Here is an 18,133-nt window from a genome sequence, read left to right on the forward strand (position 1 = left end):
GGAAGGGACTGTGGGACTGAGAGCAAAGAAACAGAGGCTGAGGAGAGTTGTGGTAGGCAGAGAACTGAAAATGGCAAAGGTTTTGGCAATGGATCTACTGCTGGACTTCCAGTAACAGCCCTCCAGGACTCTTAAGCCAGTGCTGTGAGTTTAAGATCTGCTACTTCCCCATCCCAACAAAGTTATTGTGACAATAAGTGATTACAGAAGCAAGGCTTCCAAAGGACAGCTTTTATTTGGTAGCTCATTCAGTGAGATAATAAATTTGTTAAAGTAATTATCCCTTTTATGAATTTTTTTAAAGGCATTTCAAACCTTTTCTTTGTTTGGGGGTACTGGTGGCAAGAATTTGGACATACCCTGATGAAGCTCTGGCAGTTTCAAAGTTATGAAAACTCTTTCTTCTATTTCCTGCCTCCTTTCCTTGCTACATTCACATCTTCCTGCTAGTGAAGTATCCTTTTCCTGGCTTCAAAAACCTGCTATTCCTGAATGGCATTGCCATGTGACCCATTCAGTGGGGGCAATCTGGCTCAGCCTGGAGGGGTAAGAACTGAACAGCTTCTGTGCTGCTGTTGGGAGCAGAGGTCAGGCATTGGATGAGGTTAACAAGGTGACACAGAGTGAGAACTGCCCCACCAGGACACTCCCAGCCGCAGGGAAGCAGCCAGACTGCAGCTTCTGCCCCCTCCGAGTGTTCGTGTAAGGCACAGCTCCTGCAAAGAGAGAAGCAAAGAGGGGACAGTAAACTGGGAGGGGACAGTAAACTGGAGGCTGCCCTGCGTGCCAGCACTGCTGGGTTGCAGGGCGAGCAGCAGGAGGAGTGGCTGTGTACCTGGGATGTCACACGAGGTGTCAGATTCCCCACGATGGCACACGGGAGCAGCAGAGGATGCCGCCGAGGAGGAGCCAGGTGCCTTCCTCCTGCTCCACGTCCTGCCTGGGAACAGCCAGCTCCGGTCCCTGACACGTTCCTGCAGAGCTCCTGCTCCGGCATCACCGCTGCCCCCTGTGGAACACGCTCCACGCAGGCAGAATTTCCAGACATCCAACACTTCAGCCACCCCTTTTTAATGCCATTAGTGATGCAGCAACATGTATTTATATTTACATATAAATACAAAATGGTCAGATACCACATTTTTAAAGCGTAATTTACAATCTGAAACTGCTTACACTTTCATGACTAGGCTTGGGTTTTTCTCATTTACATTCATCATTTAATTCCACTGGAATTTGATTTTTAAGAAAGCCCAACATATCTTAATTACCATAAAAAGATCCATACACATTTTACTTAAAAATAGCTTCTGTAAGAGGAAATCTACCAAAAATAACACGAAATATATTATTATGCATACATTTTCTTTTTTGTAAAGTACAAACAAGAATCTGATCTCTTCTGGGTATTGCCTGATCTAATATGGCTATAGGTTCTATTTATTTTGTTTGTTTTTCAAAGTGAAGGGAAAGACGGAAGAAATGTAAAACCACATTCTTTCCAAAGACACAGATGATCAGAGAAAGAACATTTTGAAAACTAATAAATGACAACAGGTACAAAGAAACACCATCCAAGCGCTATGCAGCGTTTTGTCTGAGCATGTGCCGCAATGACCTTGTAACAGTTATTAAAAACAACAAACAAAAAATGCTACTGGCAGAAAAAGCTGTCAAGCAAAACACTGAAAAATTGGTACCATTTCCCAACAAGTAAGTGCAGAACTGATAGTACTTTGTGTGTCTTCCCCTATGTATGCAGACCTCTTTCTTGCTCTCTGTGCCCACAGGACTGATCATCGTGACTCTGGCGGTTTGCTGGATGCCAAACCAGGTCAAGAGGATCATGGCTGCTGCTAAGCCCAAGCAGGACTGGACCACCAGCTACTTCGACGCCTACATCATCCTCCTTCCCATCGCCGACATCTTCTTCTACCTCAGCTCGGTGGTGAACCCGCTGCTGTACAACATCTCCTCGCAGCAGTTCCGCAGCGTGTTCCTGCAGGTGCTGTGCTGCCGCCTCAGCCTGCAGCACGCCAACAGGGAGAAGTTCCTCAGGGCCACCCAGAGCTCCGGGGCGCGGAGCATCCGCTCCCTGCGCCCGCTGCTCTTCACGTCCTCCAGGCGCGGCTCTTCCGCCAAGGGCAACGCCAGAGTTTTCCTGAGCACCTTCCAGAAGGAACCCGCGCCCGGCTGCAGCCCACAGGAGCCGGGTCCTGCACCGCCAGAGCCCAGCCTGGACGAGGTGTCCCTCGAGACTGGCTCAGAGCCCGCTGAGGGCGCACAGAACGGCCTCTGTGAACATCAAGTATGACTTCATAAGGCAAAGTTAATGCTTAGCAACGAGCTTAAAACCACGGAAATTGAAATGACCGAGGAAAGTGACAACATCGCAAAAGGAGTAACACGGATGGATTTTGTTTCTAGTTATGCAAAAAGGAGTTCTGTATCCTGCTGGGATTTTTAAGTGCACACTGGAAATTCAATCTACTAACTGAACTCATTAGCTGACAAAAGTATCAGCTCCTCTTCTCCACACAACCACTGAACTTCCCTTGCTGTTGACAGGGATTTGGAAACAAACAGAAAATAATTGCAGCGTCTTTGGAAGAAGGAAGAAGGATGCAGGACAAATTGCGTCAGGGCAAAAACAAAACAAAACAAACTCAAAAACAACTTGCTTGAAGTTTAGCAGTACAAAACCAACAGAGCAAATTTAAGCAGCAGAAGAGTGGTCATCACGTGTGCCCTGGGCACCACGGCAGAGTTCCCCCTCCTCTTGGGCCGGGGTCCATTGCAGAGGGGAGTGTTGCAGCAGCTGATGCAGACGGAGTTCACCTTGCCCGGGGAGCAGAAGGACTGGTAGCCGGCGGAGGCGATCAGACACGCTGCCGAGGAGGCACACGACTTGCGGTACATGATCCCTGCGGCACAGAACAAGGGTTACTCCGTTTGAGGGGAGCACTTTACAGCAGGGTTCGTGCTCAAACACAGCTGCAAACCTCAGTTTACATGGCCAAAGCACTGCTGTGCTTAGGGCAGACACCTCAGGACCAGCAGCCCAGCGCCGCAGGAGCGCCACGGGATTTCCCTGTAGTTTGATTCTGGTTGGAACCAAAAAATATTACAGACTTAATTTGCATAATGTATATCAAATGATGCATTTTATAACTGGAATTCTTCATCTTTCAGTAGGAACTGTTTGAATAGCTATAACTCAAATGCAATTAGTGAGAAAATTAGTTTTGTTTCTATTGCTGAACATGTCTGAGTTAAGGTGCCTAAGTAATTACAGCTTTCTGTGCTCTTAATTTGTCTTTTGAGATTTTTTTTTTCTTTTCTTGCTCCTTTGCCACACACAGACAAGTAACCAAGAGAAAAAAGAGGATGATAATCAGCAAAACTTTCATCCTCCTTCTTCCCCTTTTAGTTTTTTTTTTGAAGAAGAAGAACTAGAAGTACTTTTCCAGGTAATCTCAGTTCTTGCTTGTCTTTGAAGCTTAATACCTTCAATAACAAAAATTTCCATTTCTATAGAAGTGTCTTTCTTGAGTTGAAAGTCTTGCCATTTTGAATGTAATTTAAGGTAATTTTAATTAATAAGCTAATTTATAATTTCTCAGATTGTTTTTAACTGAAAAAGTACATCCTGGTGCATATACTTTTTAAGCTGTTATTTTATCGTGGTTTATAAAGGCTTTAAAATACACAGTTGTATTTTCTTTTGTCACAGTGGAAAAGGGTTATGGCAGTTCCCCATCTCATTACTCCAAAATTTTCCTGCAAGTGATACAGTAGAAATTGTGTCTTAGAAAAACATGCCCATAATAGAAATAGATAATGGAGGCTTGCCTGCTTGTAGCTACAAAAAGAGGCAGTGATATTCCTAAGGATGATAAAATCACTATTCCTTTTGAATATGGGATTTTCAAAAAGTTTTTATTTTTTTCCTCCTGAAAAGCAAGGGAACAGGATCCCCTTGGAGAATGGTGCCTTGGCATCCTGTGGCGTGGTCCCAAAATGTCTTTAAATGCACAGTGATTGAGAGTGTATTCGGAGGGAGTGAGGTGGGAACACGACCCGCAGGTACTGGATGTACAGTGCCTGCAGATACCTGTTCATTCCCCAGGGACTTAATAACCACTACAGCACCTCCCTGGTCCAGGAGAAACCTCTGTAATTTGGCATCAGCCACTGCACCTCTGAGTGCTGCAAGTAGCAGCAGAACACCCTTTGTTTGGGCTGTGCTCAAAAAGAAGGATTTCCTGTCTTCAGAGACTTTTAATTAAAGCAATTCTTTTATACTGTCACAACACTGCCATCCCAACAATGCAGGGCCTTCCTTGTTTTGTGTTCTCCCTCTGCAAATCTCAACTCTGAAACGTGTTTTTAGGCTATCTATCTCGTTAAACTTATGAAGAGAAGCCCTCAAGTGAGTGTTAAATCTTCCCCTGTCTCCAGTGAGCTTCAATCAATCAACACAGCAGGTAGAGCCTTTTCTCAAGCAAGAAGAGGAGCTGTGGGCTGTTCTCCCTGTAACAGCAAAGGCACACAGATCAAGCAATGCAATCTTTATTACTACAGTTTGCAAAAAGAAGGGAGTTCTGTCTCTGCTGACAAGCCACTGCTGTCAAGGAGCCTCAGTGGTGCTGCTACTGATCAGCTTTACAATACCAAAATCTCAGTTGATGTTCCCCAAAATGACCTGGTGCTTTGTCCATGTTCCTCCTGCAGTTTTCCCAGTGCAGAGGCAGGTATGCCCCTTCCCATGGCTACAATAAATGTTTTTCCTTCCCCTTCCCTCTTGAGAAAAGACTTCTGTATTCAATTAAACCAGGCACAATGACTGCTCTCTATTCCCTAATCTCGCATCTCCCCATCACAGATTATTTCCCTGAGCAACAAACACCCACCAAACTCAGCCATTCCTCAGTGTTCCATATGAACAGCAGTAAATTCGACTTCCCCCTCAAAGACCAAGCCTCTAAAAAGCTTTTGACCCTGGCAGATTTCCTCTTCCCATCACTTTATAGATCACTCTCTTCCTGCCATTTCCTTTTCACAGGTTTCCCGCAAAGCTCTGTTCACAACTTGAACTAGTGATTTATTAATTTGGGTCCCTGCAATATCACACTTTGCACTTCTCCCATAGATTAGGAGACTAGAATTGTTCACTGCTGTGAACGATTAGATGATGCCCTCTGAGGCATGGTTTTCATTAGGCAACTATAGGAAACCTCTCTTGCAAAAAAACCAAAGTCCTGCAGCTTAACTCCACGTTGTACAACAGATCTGTCCTCCAGGATCAATCCCACAGAACAATCCTGAGCTCCTTTTGAAGTCAAAACACAGTATTCCTGCACAGACTGAAATTGTACTACTCAAAGTGTCATGAACAGATGGACCATGTTCACACCCAAATAGGGAGAATAATCTGACTAGTAGCAAAATCCCCTTGTAACCCTTCTCAAGTGGCTTTTCAGTAAATGCTTTACAACAGGAAATTTCACACCCAAATGATTGCTTATTCCCATTCCCTTTTCTAGAAATCTAAATTTTAGAAAGATTTTTTACATAAGAAACTCAGCATTTCCATCAAGATTTTAACAGCTCCTTTGCTAACAGCATGCCCTTCGCATCCAAGATTTTTTTCCTTTAAGTACTGATAGATTCTCTTGATCTCACAAACCAGCTGCTATCACACTAAGTGCTTTTGACAAAGCATCAGGTATGAAGCAAGCTGGATCAGCATAGAAAGGCTGTGCTCTCTCTCTGGTTCTGCTGTATCTTGACAAGAAGACACAATGCAAACAGGCACAGAAGTTGGTGGGAAAAGAAGGAATGTTAGCACTGCAGGAGTGACATTTTTAAAACACTTGTGCTGTGACTTCACTTACTCTTAAACCTCCTTCCTATCGTAATTCTGGTAGGAAATACATTAATACAACTGATTTTCATGATTTGATGGCAGGGACACCTTCTCCTCACTCCAGCAAACAGGTTAATGGGCCCCAGTAACTTCAGCTCACCCCCTGAGTTCAGCCAGGACAGCATAACCTCGTCTCTGGGTTATATCCAGAGCTCTCTCCTCAAACTCCTCCTTTGCAGCATTGCTGAGCCAGTTCCAAAACCATCCCCAAGATCTTCCTGAATCATTTGCCACAAGCAGGCTGAACTGCAGACAGTTCCTCAAAATGGTTATCTGCCTCATAAGACTCATACCACAGACATAACTGCTAATTACTGGGTATTCTTGCCTGAGCAATCAGCTTGATGCATTCATTAACATATCACCCAGAAAAATAATTGCAAACCTTTCTGGAAGCTTTTCTTCTACCTCAGATTGTTCTGAGTCACTGGCTAAGGAAGGAGACTTCAATTTTTACACTCTGCATTTACTGGGATGGGGTCATTCCCAGCTACCCGCCTTCAACAATTGACACAAGTGATCAATTAGTGTATTTACGACTGCTCAATTAGTATATTTATTGCCCAGTTACTTGATGGATGAACACAGAGTAATTTGTCCTTTTTCAGGGATTCAGCAGACGCCCAACAACAGTTTAGGTACTATAAGGACATTTTACTGTGAAGGACCTACTACTAAAACAGATTTCCCTGTTCTAGTTTAAAAATCTACAAGAGATTTTTCTTTATTTTGGCTTCAAGGTTTGTGGGATGCAGATTGAGAACTTTCAAGAGAAGAGGGGAGTGCACAGAACTAGAACAGCTGTGTGACAATGTGCTAACATCCCACACCCTCTCCTGTCACATACAATAGCCACTTTTGTTTTCAGAGATTTTTTTAAGCAGATTTGGGCTTAAATTTGGCATTGAAAGTTTATTTCCAGACTAAGCAACTTGCCCATGGTTACACCTCTGTCTGCCCCACAAGTCATCACATATTTAGACAGTGTCAAGGCCCAAACTACTACTTCTGCCTCGTTCCTTGCAATGAAGGGATGGGTGTAAATCTTAGGGCTTTTCTATAGTTCCTGCTTGCAATATTTATTTTCTCAGCTGGATGCAGTCTAGTCCTGTGCATCTGCACCCTGGCCACACGCAGGTGCATGAAGTCTTGATTGCAACAAACAATTCAAAGCAATAATTTATTCAAATCCAAAAGTGAGTAAGTATTCTTTCCTCTACCCTGTCTGCACAGCCCAGTGCATTTCTCTTGAATAACAGCTTAACTTGTTACTAGGACAACCAAAAAAGGTGACATCACACCTACTTCTTACGCTGTGTTTATGCAGAAGGCACCAGAAGATCCAAGGTTTGTCTCTTACTGATTGAAAAGGATCTTATTGGACACCTCTGATTCTTCTGTTCTAGGAGGTGCAGACAAAAAAAGATGCTGCGTAAGCATGACTCTCCAACTTTTAAGAGCCAACTGCAATCCAAGCACTGTGCAACTTCAGTTTGCACCTGCACTCTCAGGAGTGTCCTTCAGCAAAATGCAGAGAGGCTCTCTGAAGCCAAAATGGGCAGCCAGGGTATCACCTCTGTGATCAGCGACCTGGTTTCCAAAAAAAGTCACCTTCCCACTCCTGTGACCCAGCTGCTCTGAAACTGCTTTCTGCAATGGCAGAGCTCAGCAGGAAACCACAGCCCTGTCCTGCAGCCCAGGACCTCACGGCCACAAAACCCTCCTCCCTAAGTTGGTCTCAGTCGAGTGGACAGTGTCACTTTGCGCAACACTGAGCTTTCCAAGCCAGATCTTCTCTGATCTTTTGGGCTGGGACTGATGCTCCACTTTTTTAAAGAAACCTTTTTCTATGCCGTTTTGTATCAAACCAACTTCACATGCACGTAGGAAGTCAGTCTTGTGCAGCTCATTCCACAAACGGTGCCTTAGCAAAATCCCCTGCACATGCTCTGAGCAATCCCACCACATAAATCTTCGGGAGCTCAGAAAGAAGTCTATGTCCAACTGGGGCCCAGCACTGAATGAGCCTTTTCAAGACTGCACCAGGTGCTGGAAGCAAAAACCAGAGCTGTAGGAAAGTTTTGTATCTTAAAGTAAGTAGTGAGAAAGCCAGCAGGTAGATCAAGTGTTACACTCACAACTTTGACAGAACCTCCACTCAACTCTTTTAGGATGGATGTTTAAATCTTCACAGCCCATCTCTTCATAGCAAAAGGTGGGAAATTGGCCAACGGTGGATAATTCAGAGTGTAGCACACAGAACTCAGGAGAAGCCCCCAAGGTGTCCTAGCTCTTGAATTAGCATGAATTGCACAGGATTTGTTTGGGTGTTCTCTTAATGTCGTTGCTCATGAAAACAAGTTGAGGACTGTGCTTATGTACCAATACTCCTTTATTTTGATATCCTGCATTGTTCCAACTGTCTTATTTCACCAAAACTTTCAATTTTCTGCTCCTGGTGAATCTGCAAGTTTTCCCTCTCATTGTGCATAGACCTGATGTGTGCTCTGCCTAGCCACACTTGTTTTCATTCACATATTTCATTCTTTATTTTTTGCCCTGAACTGTCACTAGCTTACCCTTCACTCAAGCAAAATCCAGCACCCAGTAGGACTAACAAAAACTCTTTTCTGATGTCTGCCAAGAAATAAAATGAGAATTTATACCACTGCAAGAATCACATGTAAACGTGCAAACATCACTTTCTAAGGAACATAAAATATAAATGTGACTATTTCTGCATTTTATTGAATCAGTAATGCTCCAAAAATTAGGTTCAGACTATACACAAATAGGTTTGCAAATTATATTTTTTAATTTCCGTATTAGGTACTATGCCCATCTTTTTATGGCTTCAGTGGTTTTGCTATGATAATAATCAGTTTCTCAGCTAGTACCTGTTCACATACATCAAACAGTGACAGACTCCAGAGGCCCTATTGTGATTTGCTATTTTATAGAGAGTGATTATAAATATTTTACCTAATAAGGTCCTAAATATCACAGAAGGTGACTGAACATTGAAGAGCAATCATTCTTCTGATGTTGTGCTTCCCCAAACAACTGCAGTTTTAGTTAGATTATGTTTTTATTGGTTTAAACTATGAATTAAGCTTCCTCAACACACGGCCTTTCAGCTATGGCTGTAAATTCATTGTTAGGAAAAACCCTCCCCCAAACCCCAAACAATTTAGGCAAGTGTAAAATATAATCATATCCAACCCAGTCTTGTAACCATTTCACTTCTCTAACTCTTCATTTCACACTAACTCTTCTTATCATTGTGAACTCCAGAGAGAAAGTTGATGAGACAAGTGGTTTAAATGATTTGTACCTTGCCAGATTTTTTTTCTAATCACCTTGTAAACAGCTACTTAAATACTGTGAGCCACCATCATCTGTGTTTTCCAGACCAAAAAAACCCCAAGGCACTAAATGCATGTGACTTGAAATCTATTGCAAAGCAATGCACACACTTCCTGATTTTTAATCTTGTGTTTTAGGACTGCAGCTATTTCATCCTGGTCCTCCCTTTGATGCATTCTATAGATGAGATAAAAGCACATCCATGCCTTTAGGTTCTTACAGAGTATATAATTCTATTAAAAATAAAACAAACCCAACCCCTCTGCTCACACGCCCCACAAAAGGAAAATAATAAACCCCCCACCAAATCCCACCTGATCCACTTAGCATATTGTCATCATGGTTTTGTATGAAAACCTAATATCATCACAAATCCTCCACACGTTTGGCACTTTTAAAAAGTTGCACATTTTTTCAGAAACTAACAGGAAGCTTTTGACAATGAAAGCCTGGCCTCCTCATTCTCCTTCTGACCCTGACACGACACCTTGCAGAAATTAAGTCAGCTCAGGAGAAAACTGGACAATTGTCGACTGGCAGAGAGAGGACAAGGGTTTAGATTACCCTGATATCTTTTTGTAAGTTGTGCCTTCTAATTCTGGTACTGGAAATGTGACTCAAAATGGTGTTGTTAACCACAAATCCATCACAAAAAAAGTGTTTGTCACTGCTTGCAAAGCTGAAGCATGGCATTAAAATGCTTAAAAATGCATAGGCTGGGAAGGTGAAGTACAACTGCTAATGGTGGTGTTATCAAATTTTTTTTTTAAGCCATGTGAGGCTACAAATGAAAGGTCAAAGCTCAGCTTTCACCTGCATATCTAATAATTATTTTGTTTCCCACTGTTCTTGTTTGTTTCTCTTCCCACTCACGTGGACATAGAGTCAAGCACTTCAACACAATCTTCCCAACAAATCTGGCTCACAGCCTTCCACCCTCTCCTCTTACCTGATACAAAGGTATCAAGATCTAAATGTCCCTTGTCATCAAGACTTAAATATACTTGATCTTGTAGAGGCAGAGGTGAACTTGGACTCAATTTTCAGAATTCTGTAGGAGCATTTTTCTTGACAATCCTTACGTGCTGAGACAAAGGCAGGCCACAGCCCTTTTGCCTTTACAAATGTTAAAATTCTACATCCTTGCAAAAAGTCACATAAATAATTTTACAGGTGAATAGTCTTGCTGCATCCCTAATTAATGCCCTTACCAATTTCAGTGGAATGGCTCAGGTGTTGGCACTTCCATGCCAGAACTTTGGAAACTCATTCTGCGCTTAAATCTTCAGCTATTTTCACGCTCAGGGTTTTACAGCCTGTCCAGCTTAAGAGTAAGATTTTCCTGGGTTTTATATGGCTTTTTCCAGATTCAAAGACTTATTGGTGAGTTGGCAAAACGCAGTTTTGTCATGTTTTCCAAAAAAAAAACCATCCAGACTATGAAGGAAAAGCGGAAATGAAAACAGTTTGGAGTAATTAAAGTTTGCTTGCGTGCCAATGTTTTGATAAGGTCACTGGGAGCTAAGAGGAGTGACAGGGTCAGGTTTCAAGAAGGTTTGAAAACACAAACTCATTTGTGTGTGAAATGCAATAGGAAACTCTTAGGGGAGGTTTAAGAGACACGAGGCTGTGGGCACTGTATCATCACAAAATTCATTTGTATATCTTTCATACTAGCCTGAGAAATAAAATAACATAAAAAGCTATTGTCCATGTCCTGTGACAAATGAAATTCGCTGGACCACATATCCCATCTTCCTTAAAATAATGCAGCCTTCATCACTTCTGCACTTGGATCTTTGTCATGGCTTTCAGGTCATAAACTGCTTGAACTGTTAACTTCACTGCTGCTTTTCTTTATTGAAAGACAGTCAGAACAGCAACTGCTGCACACTCTCATAATTTCTCCTTAGCTGACACACTCAGGTCAGTTCAGTCCATAAGTGGCTGGAAGTTTTCTGAGAAACCCAAAGATTGGAAAAAATTTGCAAGTAAGGAAATGGCTTTGACATTTGAGAAGAAGTGTTTCTGAATGGTTATGTATCCACAGATCCAGGTTTTCAGCACACAGTGCAAATTAACAACATCCATTGCAAGTATTTTATTCAGTATCAAAAGTGAACTGTGTTTCCAATACTGATGTTATGTCTTCATTTCATTGGGCACCCGGCAGCACAATATGTGATTTTATAGGTACCAACTGTCCCATGCAAAATTTTTATTTATCTTTTTACATTGTCAATATTTATTATATCGTGCTTTGCTTTGATTAAAAAGCAAACAAAAAACCCCACAAAAACCCTAAACCCAACAAATTCTGTTGAGTTATGTTGATATCTTTGACCAAAAAAGTGTAGAGGAAAACAAACAAAAAAACAACCCACCACAAATTTAGTGGATTTTTCTTACTGTTTCTAAATGGATACTGGGGATGCAACAACTTCCTATAAAGCTTTAATGCCTGCAGTAATTCTGGCAACATTAAACTTTGTTTGCTGTTTTAATCACTTTGTCAATAAAAGTACACCAGAGCATAATTTTCCCTTGATATAAATATGCAATTAATATCAGTACTAATGGATTCTATACACAAACACATAAAAAAGTATGTGGTTCTGTAATCCTTGACAGGCACACACGAGCAACTCAATCATAGCAAAAGCAAGTAATAATCACAGGTAAAGAATTTACCACAGCCCAACTCATTCTACGGCACAGCCACTGATAAAACAAATGATGGGAAAACCAATACTGGAAAGAGTTCCAAGAAATAGATAAAGTTCTAATTCAACACTGAGATGTTGATCTTGCTCATGGTGTTTCCATGCACTACTTTTAAGCACACAATCACAGCAATTGATTTAACCACACTGCAGAGTTATATACTAATTAAATACATTAAGAGGACCACTGTAAACCAAACAAATAAGCAAAGTTTCTTATTGCAGGTTAATACAATAATCGGATTGTTTCCCAATTTTCTTGCAAAAAGGAAAAAATCCTTGCTATTTTAAAGTATTGCCATTGCTACTGTGGATAATTTTTTTTTCTCCTAGCAAAAGTTAGTAAAATTATGTTCACAACTACATTAGAACAGACGGTGTATTGTTCAAAACATGCACGTGGGCAGGTTTACTTACAGAGAGTTCCAAGAAATTGAGACTGGCTACCTCTCTGGGCTGACTGTCTCATCCTTCCTGCTTTATCCCTCTCTGATGTATTCACATTGCAAGTTTCATTTTGTCTCAAGTAGATTTTAGATCAGCCTTCATGCTCAAATAACTCTTCCCCTCAGTAAAAGGCAAGACTATCATTACCAGTACGATTTCTATGATATATATCATATATATCAGCATATATACATCATATATATTTATATATATATATATATATATATAAAATCAAGATGTTTCATTTGATCCCAAAATACTATGGGATTTCTTTGTTGCTACATATATTCTAAAAATGAAGGACCATTTAAAAGTCCATAGACTGGAAAGAGTGAGGCAACTGGGAGCAGGGAATCCACCACGGGTATTTCCACAAAGTATCTGCAAGCAGAATTATGGTAAGAACTTTGATCCTTTGTCAAACATTCAATTCACACAGTTTTCAAACACCTGCTTATCCAGTTGAAGAATGCACTAGAAACTTATCCCTTACATTAATTTCTGTGGGATAAAAAATTTCTTGGTAGTTTTGAGTGCCACTTTCTGTTCTAACCACTCCTCCCTCTAAAAGAAGACTTTTTCTTTTTTTTTAAGCTTTCATTAACAATTTAATTTGTAAGGTTCTTTATCACAGGGAAAATAGTGTCTTGTCCTGTATCTCCCACTGGAACAGAATGCTAACAATCATTAAACTTCTTCTGGCAAAATTTTTAAATACAACTCAGCCGTTAGAGAGAAAAACATTTTGCCATTTGCCACTCAACTTGGTTTAGGTTGTCCAAAGGAGCGAATGTCTACCTGACACAACAAACAGCTGAGATCAGATGCCTGATGATCTAATTCAAAATAAAAGTCACTAACACCTGTGTCTCAGCTGCTCACATCAGAGGCTGCCACAGGAACAGCCACTTTTCGAGCTCTGGGTTAGGAATGTGCCTGAGCTGCTGTTCTTTCTCACCTGGGGCTGAGACAATGTTCTGAGAGAGCCCAGTGACATCTGAAGCACTGATTTTAGAGAACCTGAGGACGAGTTGTTTAACTGTGATCAGGCATAAGGAACTTTTTGCAAGGTGAAGAACAGCACAGGGCTGGAGTTTAACCCAGGAACGAGGCTGAGGCACAGAGCTGCCGTGGCACAACTCCCTGAGCACCAACAAACTCTCGTGGAGAAGAGTCCCTGGCCTCATGGTGGGCACAGCCCTGCAGGCACAACACAGAACATGAGCCAGCAACCCTCTGGGAGCAAATCACACCCAGTGATGCCTCCTGCAGAGGAAGGGTGGCTCCCTCGGTGGGATGGGGACCACTCACACCACCAGCTTCATCCCAAAACGCTGCGCTCAACTTCTAAATGAGGCTTGAGAGAACTTGCAGCGCTTTGCTCGCTGGCACAGCTGTGTTTTATTAATGACAAAAACGGGTTAATCTGCAAAAATTGCACTCCTTTGGCTGTATTTAATCAAGAGGAAAAAACTCTAATTATGAGATTGTGCCGTCAAATAAATGCAAATTCGCATTTTTCATATTCTGGGTTAAAAGCTCAAACTCAAGTCTATTATAAATTAAAATCAACACTTGAAACGTTTCAAGCTTCCAGTAATAAGCAACAACCAAAAGAATCAGGTTATGAAATATACTGGTAGAAGTAGAATGAGTTATTAAATAAAACTTGGGAGAGTAAGGCATTTATATTGCACACATTTAAATATCAATTAGGAATAAAACCAATAAAGGATGATGAACTGAATCATCTCTGTTTTACAACCAACCCTCTCTAAAATTGACTGAGGGTAACAGAAACTAAGCCTGCAATGTAAATTTCATTCAACTTGAAATAGGTTAAAATTCTAATTTATTAACTGCCTGAAATTTACAATCTCTGAACTTAAAATTAATAAGAAATGCATTTATAGAAGTCAATGTAATAAAACAGTGGCACCTGCTATGCACAGCGTGCTGTAACCTCCTAAAGGAAAAATCCGAGGATCTGTTCAGAAAAAAAATATAAACTTGCACAGAAAAAACCCACCAAGAAGTTTAAGAGCTGCTTATTTACTGTATTGCAAACCATTTCTTCACAGGAGTAACGGCAAGTTATGCATCAATGAAAAGAGTCCAAATCTGACTTTTTTTAATCTGTGTCTACTACCACATCTAGGGCTCTCCAAATCACCACAACATCAGTCCTAACCTCATGAAAAGTACTACAGAAGCTGTGGTGTGGAGATAGCAAAGCCTTCAAGCAGTGATTTAGTCATCTCAGCACTCAAGATTTTAGAAGTACCTTGCAAGCTGTAACTATCTCACATCCTCACCACCCTTTTCAAGTAAACGTTAAATAAAATACTTCAGTAAAAAAAAAATAACTTAAGAGGGACTAATCTTCCTTCAAACAGCTTAAAACCAGGAGGTTTTTTCCCCTTCACTGGACAGGTTCTAAGTATTTCCCAGCAGTAGTCACTGTGGATGATGTGGGTGCTGTCACCCAGGAATGTCAGCAGTTCAGCTACTTTTGATGCATAACAACAACTGTTATTATTTATCCAGGACTGATTTCACAGTGACCTGAAATTACCAGCACAGTGGGGGCAGCTGACTGACCAGCACTTGGAAGAGGAGATTGCTAAGGCCAAGCACCCTTGCTGCTGTTCAGGATGGATGACTGCACACGTTTGCTGGGTACAGAGGCATCCTGCTGCTCCTGGAGGACTTGCTAGGAAAGGACAGGCTATGGTTTGATCTGCATTAACAACAAAACACCAAAGCTGTCAGATGGGCAGTCCCAGAGATCAGCATCCCCTTAAATCAGGATTCTGAAGCCCCAAGCTGCCCTCTGCTCCCCTGGCTTTGGCACAGGCTGGGGCTCCCCAGTGAGTGACTGCTCCTTGTCCATTGCAGTGCCTGACACCCTCTCAGCTCCCTGAGCTCCAGCTCCCTGAGCTCCAGCTCCCTTCCTGCCTCCCACACTGCCCTGAGCCCCCAGCAAAGTTCCTGTCTTCTGCTCACGTAGAAAACTACAGAGCAACACAGGGCTGTAAGACCTGACAGTTCTCTCTAAATCTCAAATGCCTTCCACGATGCTGAACAAAACCCAGCCATTTATAACACAGCTCAGGAGACAATAGAGGCAAGGTGCAGAATCACAGCTGATTTCCTCTTGGAAAATTGCTGTCCTAATATGTAAACTTTATTATTAATTGCAGTAAGGGGAAAAAAGAATCTTAAAAATTGGTATGACAAATCCATTTGTGCCTTTCCCCCTAAATTTCTCACCTCATTTTTTTAAAAAAACCCTTTCTCTCTTTTGCTTGATGGTTCCTTTAAGGGATTAAAGCAAAGATCACTCCACTTTTCTTCCCTTAAGATGAACCTTCAGAGTATATAAATTGCTTGAGTAAATAAAAGAAAGGAGGGAATTACTAATTTAATGCTCTTCTATCTCTTGGGGAAAAAGCCCATGTAATTAACTGTAATGAGATTAAACTAACTTGTTGTTATTAATTTCCCAGTGCTGGGAAACTATATCAGAGACCCATAAGGCTTTGTATTAACCAGCTTTATCAACATTTGGCTTGCATCCTTCAGTTTTTACACCAGTTTTAAAGGAAAACGTTTAAGTTCATCGAGTTGCAAAGCCACTCAGAAGTGTAAGACATTGAATCTGTTCCCTTCAGGTAAGGACACGAGATTCCTCTGTAGCTGAACACCATGAATGGGTGGAGCCAAAAGCAACAAATGCTACCTAAACCAGATGAACAGAAGAATAAAGATTAAATTCTTACCAAAACTTTTTTCCATTACTTCTTTCTGACACATATCTTGAACATTCACTGTACAATTCACGATGAACTCTGGAGAGGAGCAGTCATTATTCAGCTGGAACTCCTCACACTGGTAACACTGTATCTGCAACCCCGAACCTGGAACAGATAGAGATTTGTTCAAAATCATAGAATGCTTTCTTTCGGAAAGGACCTTACAGATCATCTCATTCCAAGCCCCTGCCATGGGCAGGAGGAACACCACCTGCTCAACCGGCTCGCTCAAAGCCCCACCTAACCTGCCCTTAAATAACAGCAATACTACTAAAAAAACCAAACCAAAACCGAACACCGAAGAAAACCGAACAAACAACACGTGCCAAAAATCTTCCTTATCTTTCCCCTTATTTCGGCTGTTCCTACCTACTCAGCAGCTCAGCCCAAGTGTCCCTTTGACAAATACAAAGTGAAACAAGCGTGCCGCCCGCTCATGACGGCTGTGCTGATGCTCCTTTCCGCGGGGCGCGGATCGGCCGCTCCGGCGCTGGAGACGCCGCCGCCAGGAGGCGACGGGCACCGGCACCAGTACCGACACGGGTACCAGCAACACCGGTACCGACACCGGTACCGACACCGGTACCGGCACAGCCCCGCAGCCGCTGCCCATCGCCCGCCCGGGGCTGCCCCTCGGCACAGCGGGCTGAAAGCCACCCGCTCCCCGCAGAGAGCAACCCGGCTCATAGATAACGCTCCGGCTCTTATCTGAGCCGACGGGTTTACTTAGCTACTAATTAATTACAAATGATTTAATTACTATTTTGCCATGCACAATTAAAGCGGCGGAGCGTCCCTCGCCAGCCGCCTTTATCATGCAAAGGAGGCGCTGCGCGGGGCTGGCAGGCGGCGTTCCGCCGGCGCTTCCCGCACCCCTGGTCCCGCGGCGGGGCCCCGGCCCGCGGCCGCCCTCCGCTGGGAGCGCTGCGGCGGCGGGAGCGCCGCTGGCACCGGCCCGCTGCCCGCCGAGGAGCGGGCGGCATCCGCGGAGAGGCAGCGGGATGCTGCGCCTCGCCCCGCGGGCGGCCGGCGCTGGGGACGGCGGCGGGGGCTCGGCAGGACGGGGGCTCCGCCGCCGCGTTTCTTTTCGGCGCCCGGCAGCAGCCCCGTCGAGGGGACGGAGGCTCCCAGCGCCGGGCTGGCCGCGGGAGCGGCGCGGAGCCCTTACCTGGCGCCAGGCACAATCCCCAGAAAGTTGCAGCGAGGAGGAAGAGCCGCATCCTCCCGGAGCCGCGGCCGCCGGGCTGGCGTGCGGTCGCGAAGGGGCATCAGAAGCAGAGATGCAGCGGAGGCGCCGCGCACTTGTGCCGCTGCCCCGCCGCCCCCGCTGCGGAGCGGCGCCCCGGGAGCCGGCGGCGGAGCCCGCCCTGCCCAGCCCGCGCTCCAGCCTCGCCGGAGTTGAGCGCCGAGACTGGAAGAAACTGTAGGAGAAGCGAGAGCTGGGGGGCGGCTCCCCCTCCCTCCCCCAGCACCATGTGATGCCGGCGGAGCGGGGCGGGGATCCCGCCAGCCGCCCCGCACCTCGCCGGGCGCGCCTCGGGGACGGGCCAACTCCGGCGAGGGAGGGCGGCCCCCGCAGCGCCGGATCCATCTCGCACGGCGCCGCCGAGGGGCCCCGCGACCCCTCTGCCCGCCGGGGATGCTCATCACATCCCCGCCCTCCTCCTCGGCTCGGGCACGGGCCCTCCGTGTCCCCGCCCGGGCCCTCCGTGTCCCCGCCCGCCAGAGCCCACAGGTGGCAGCCGGAGCGCGGCCGGCCCGGGCCCCGCTGCCAGGCGTCGCTCGCCCCCCACGGACGGCCCGCAGCCCCCACGGCCCCGGGAGGGACTGAGGGGAGGCGCGGCTCCGCCATT

General features: G+C 44.3%; 1 protein-coding gene across 1 annotated transcript; it reads right to left on the reverse strand.

Moving 5' to 3' along the window:
* Positions 1-1,483: 1,483 nt before the first annotated feature.
* On the reverse strand, positions 1,484-17,704 carry LYPD1 (LY6/PLAUR domain containing 1). Its single transcript, XM_066323139.1, has 3 exons — positions 17,449-17,704; positions 16,248-16,385; positions 1,484-2,924 (listed from the first exon to the last, which is right to left on the reverse strand). The coding sequence occupies exons 1-3, from the start codon at positions 17,498-17,500 to the stop codon at positions 2,689-2,691; spliced, it is 426 nt and encodes a 141-aa protein (XP_066179236.1). The 5' UTR covers positions 17,501-17,704; the 3' UTR covers positions 1,484-2,688.
* Positions 17,705-18,133: the final 429 nt, after the last annotated feature.

Source organism: Sylvia atricapilla, chromosome 7, assembly GCF_009819655.1.
Source record: "Sylvia atricapilla isolate bSylAtr1 chromosome 7, bSylAtr1.pri, whole genome shotgun sequence".
Lineage (NCBI taxonomy): Eukaryota > Metazoa > Chordata > Aves > Passeriformes > Sylviidae > Sylvia > Sylvia atricapilla.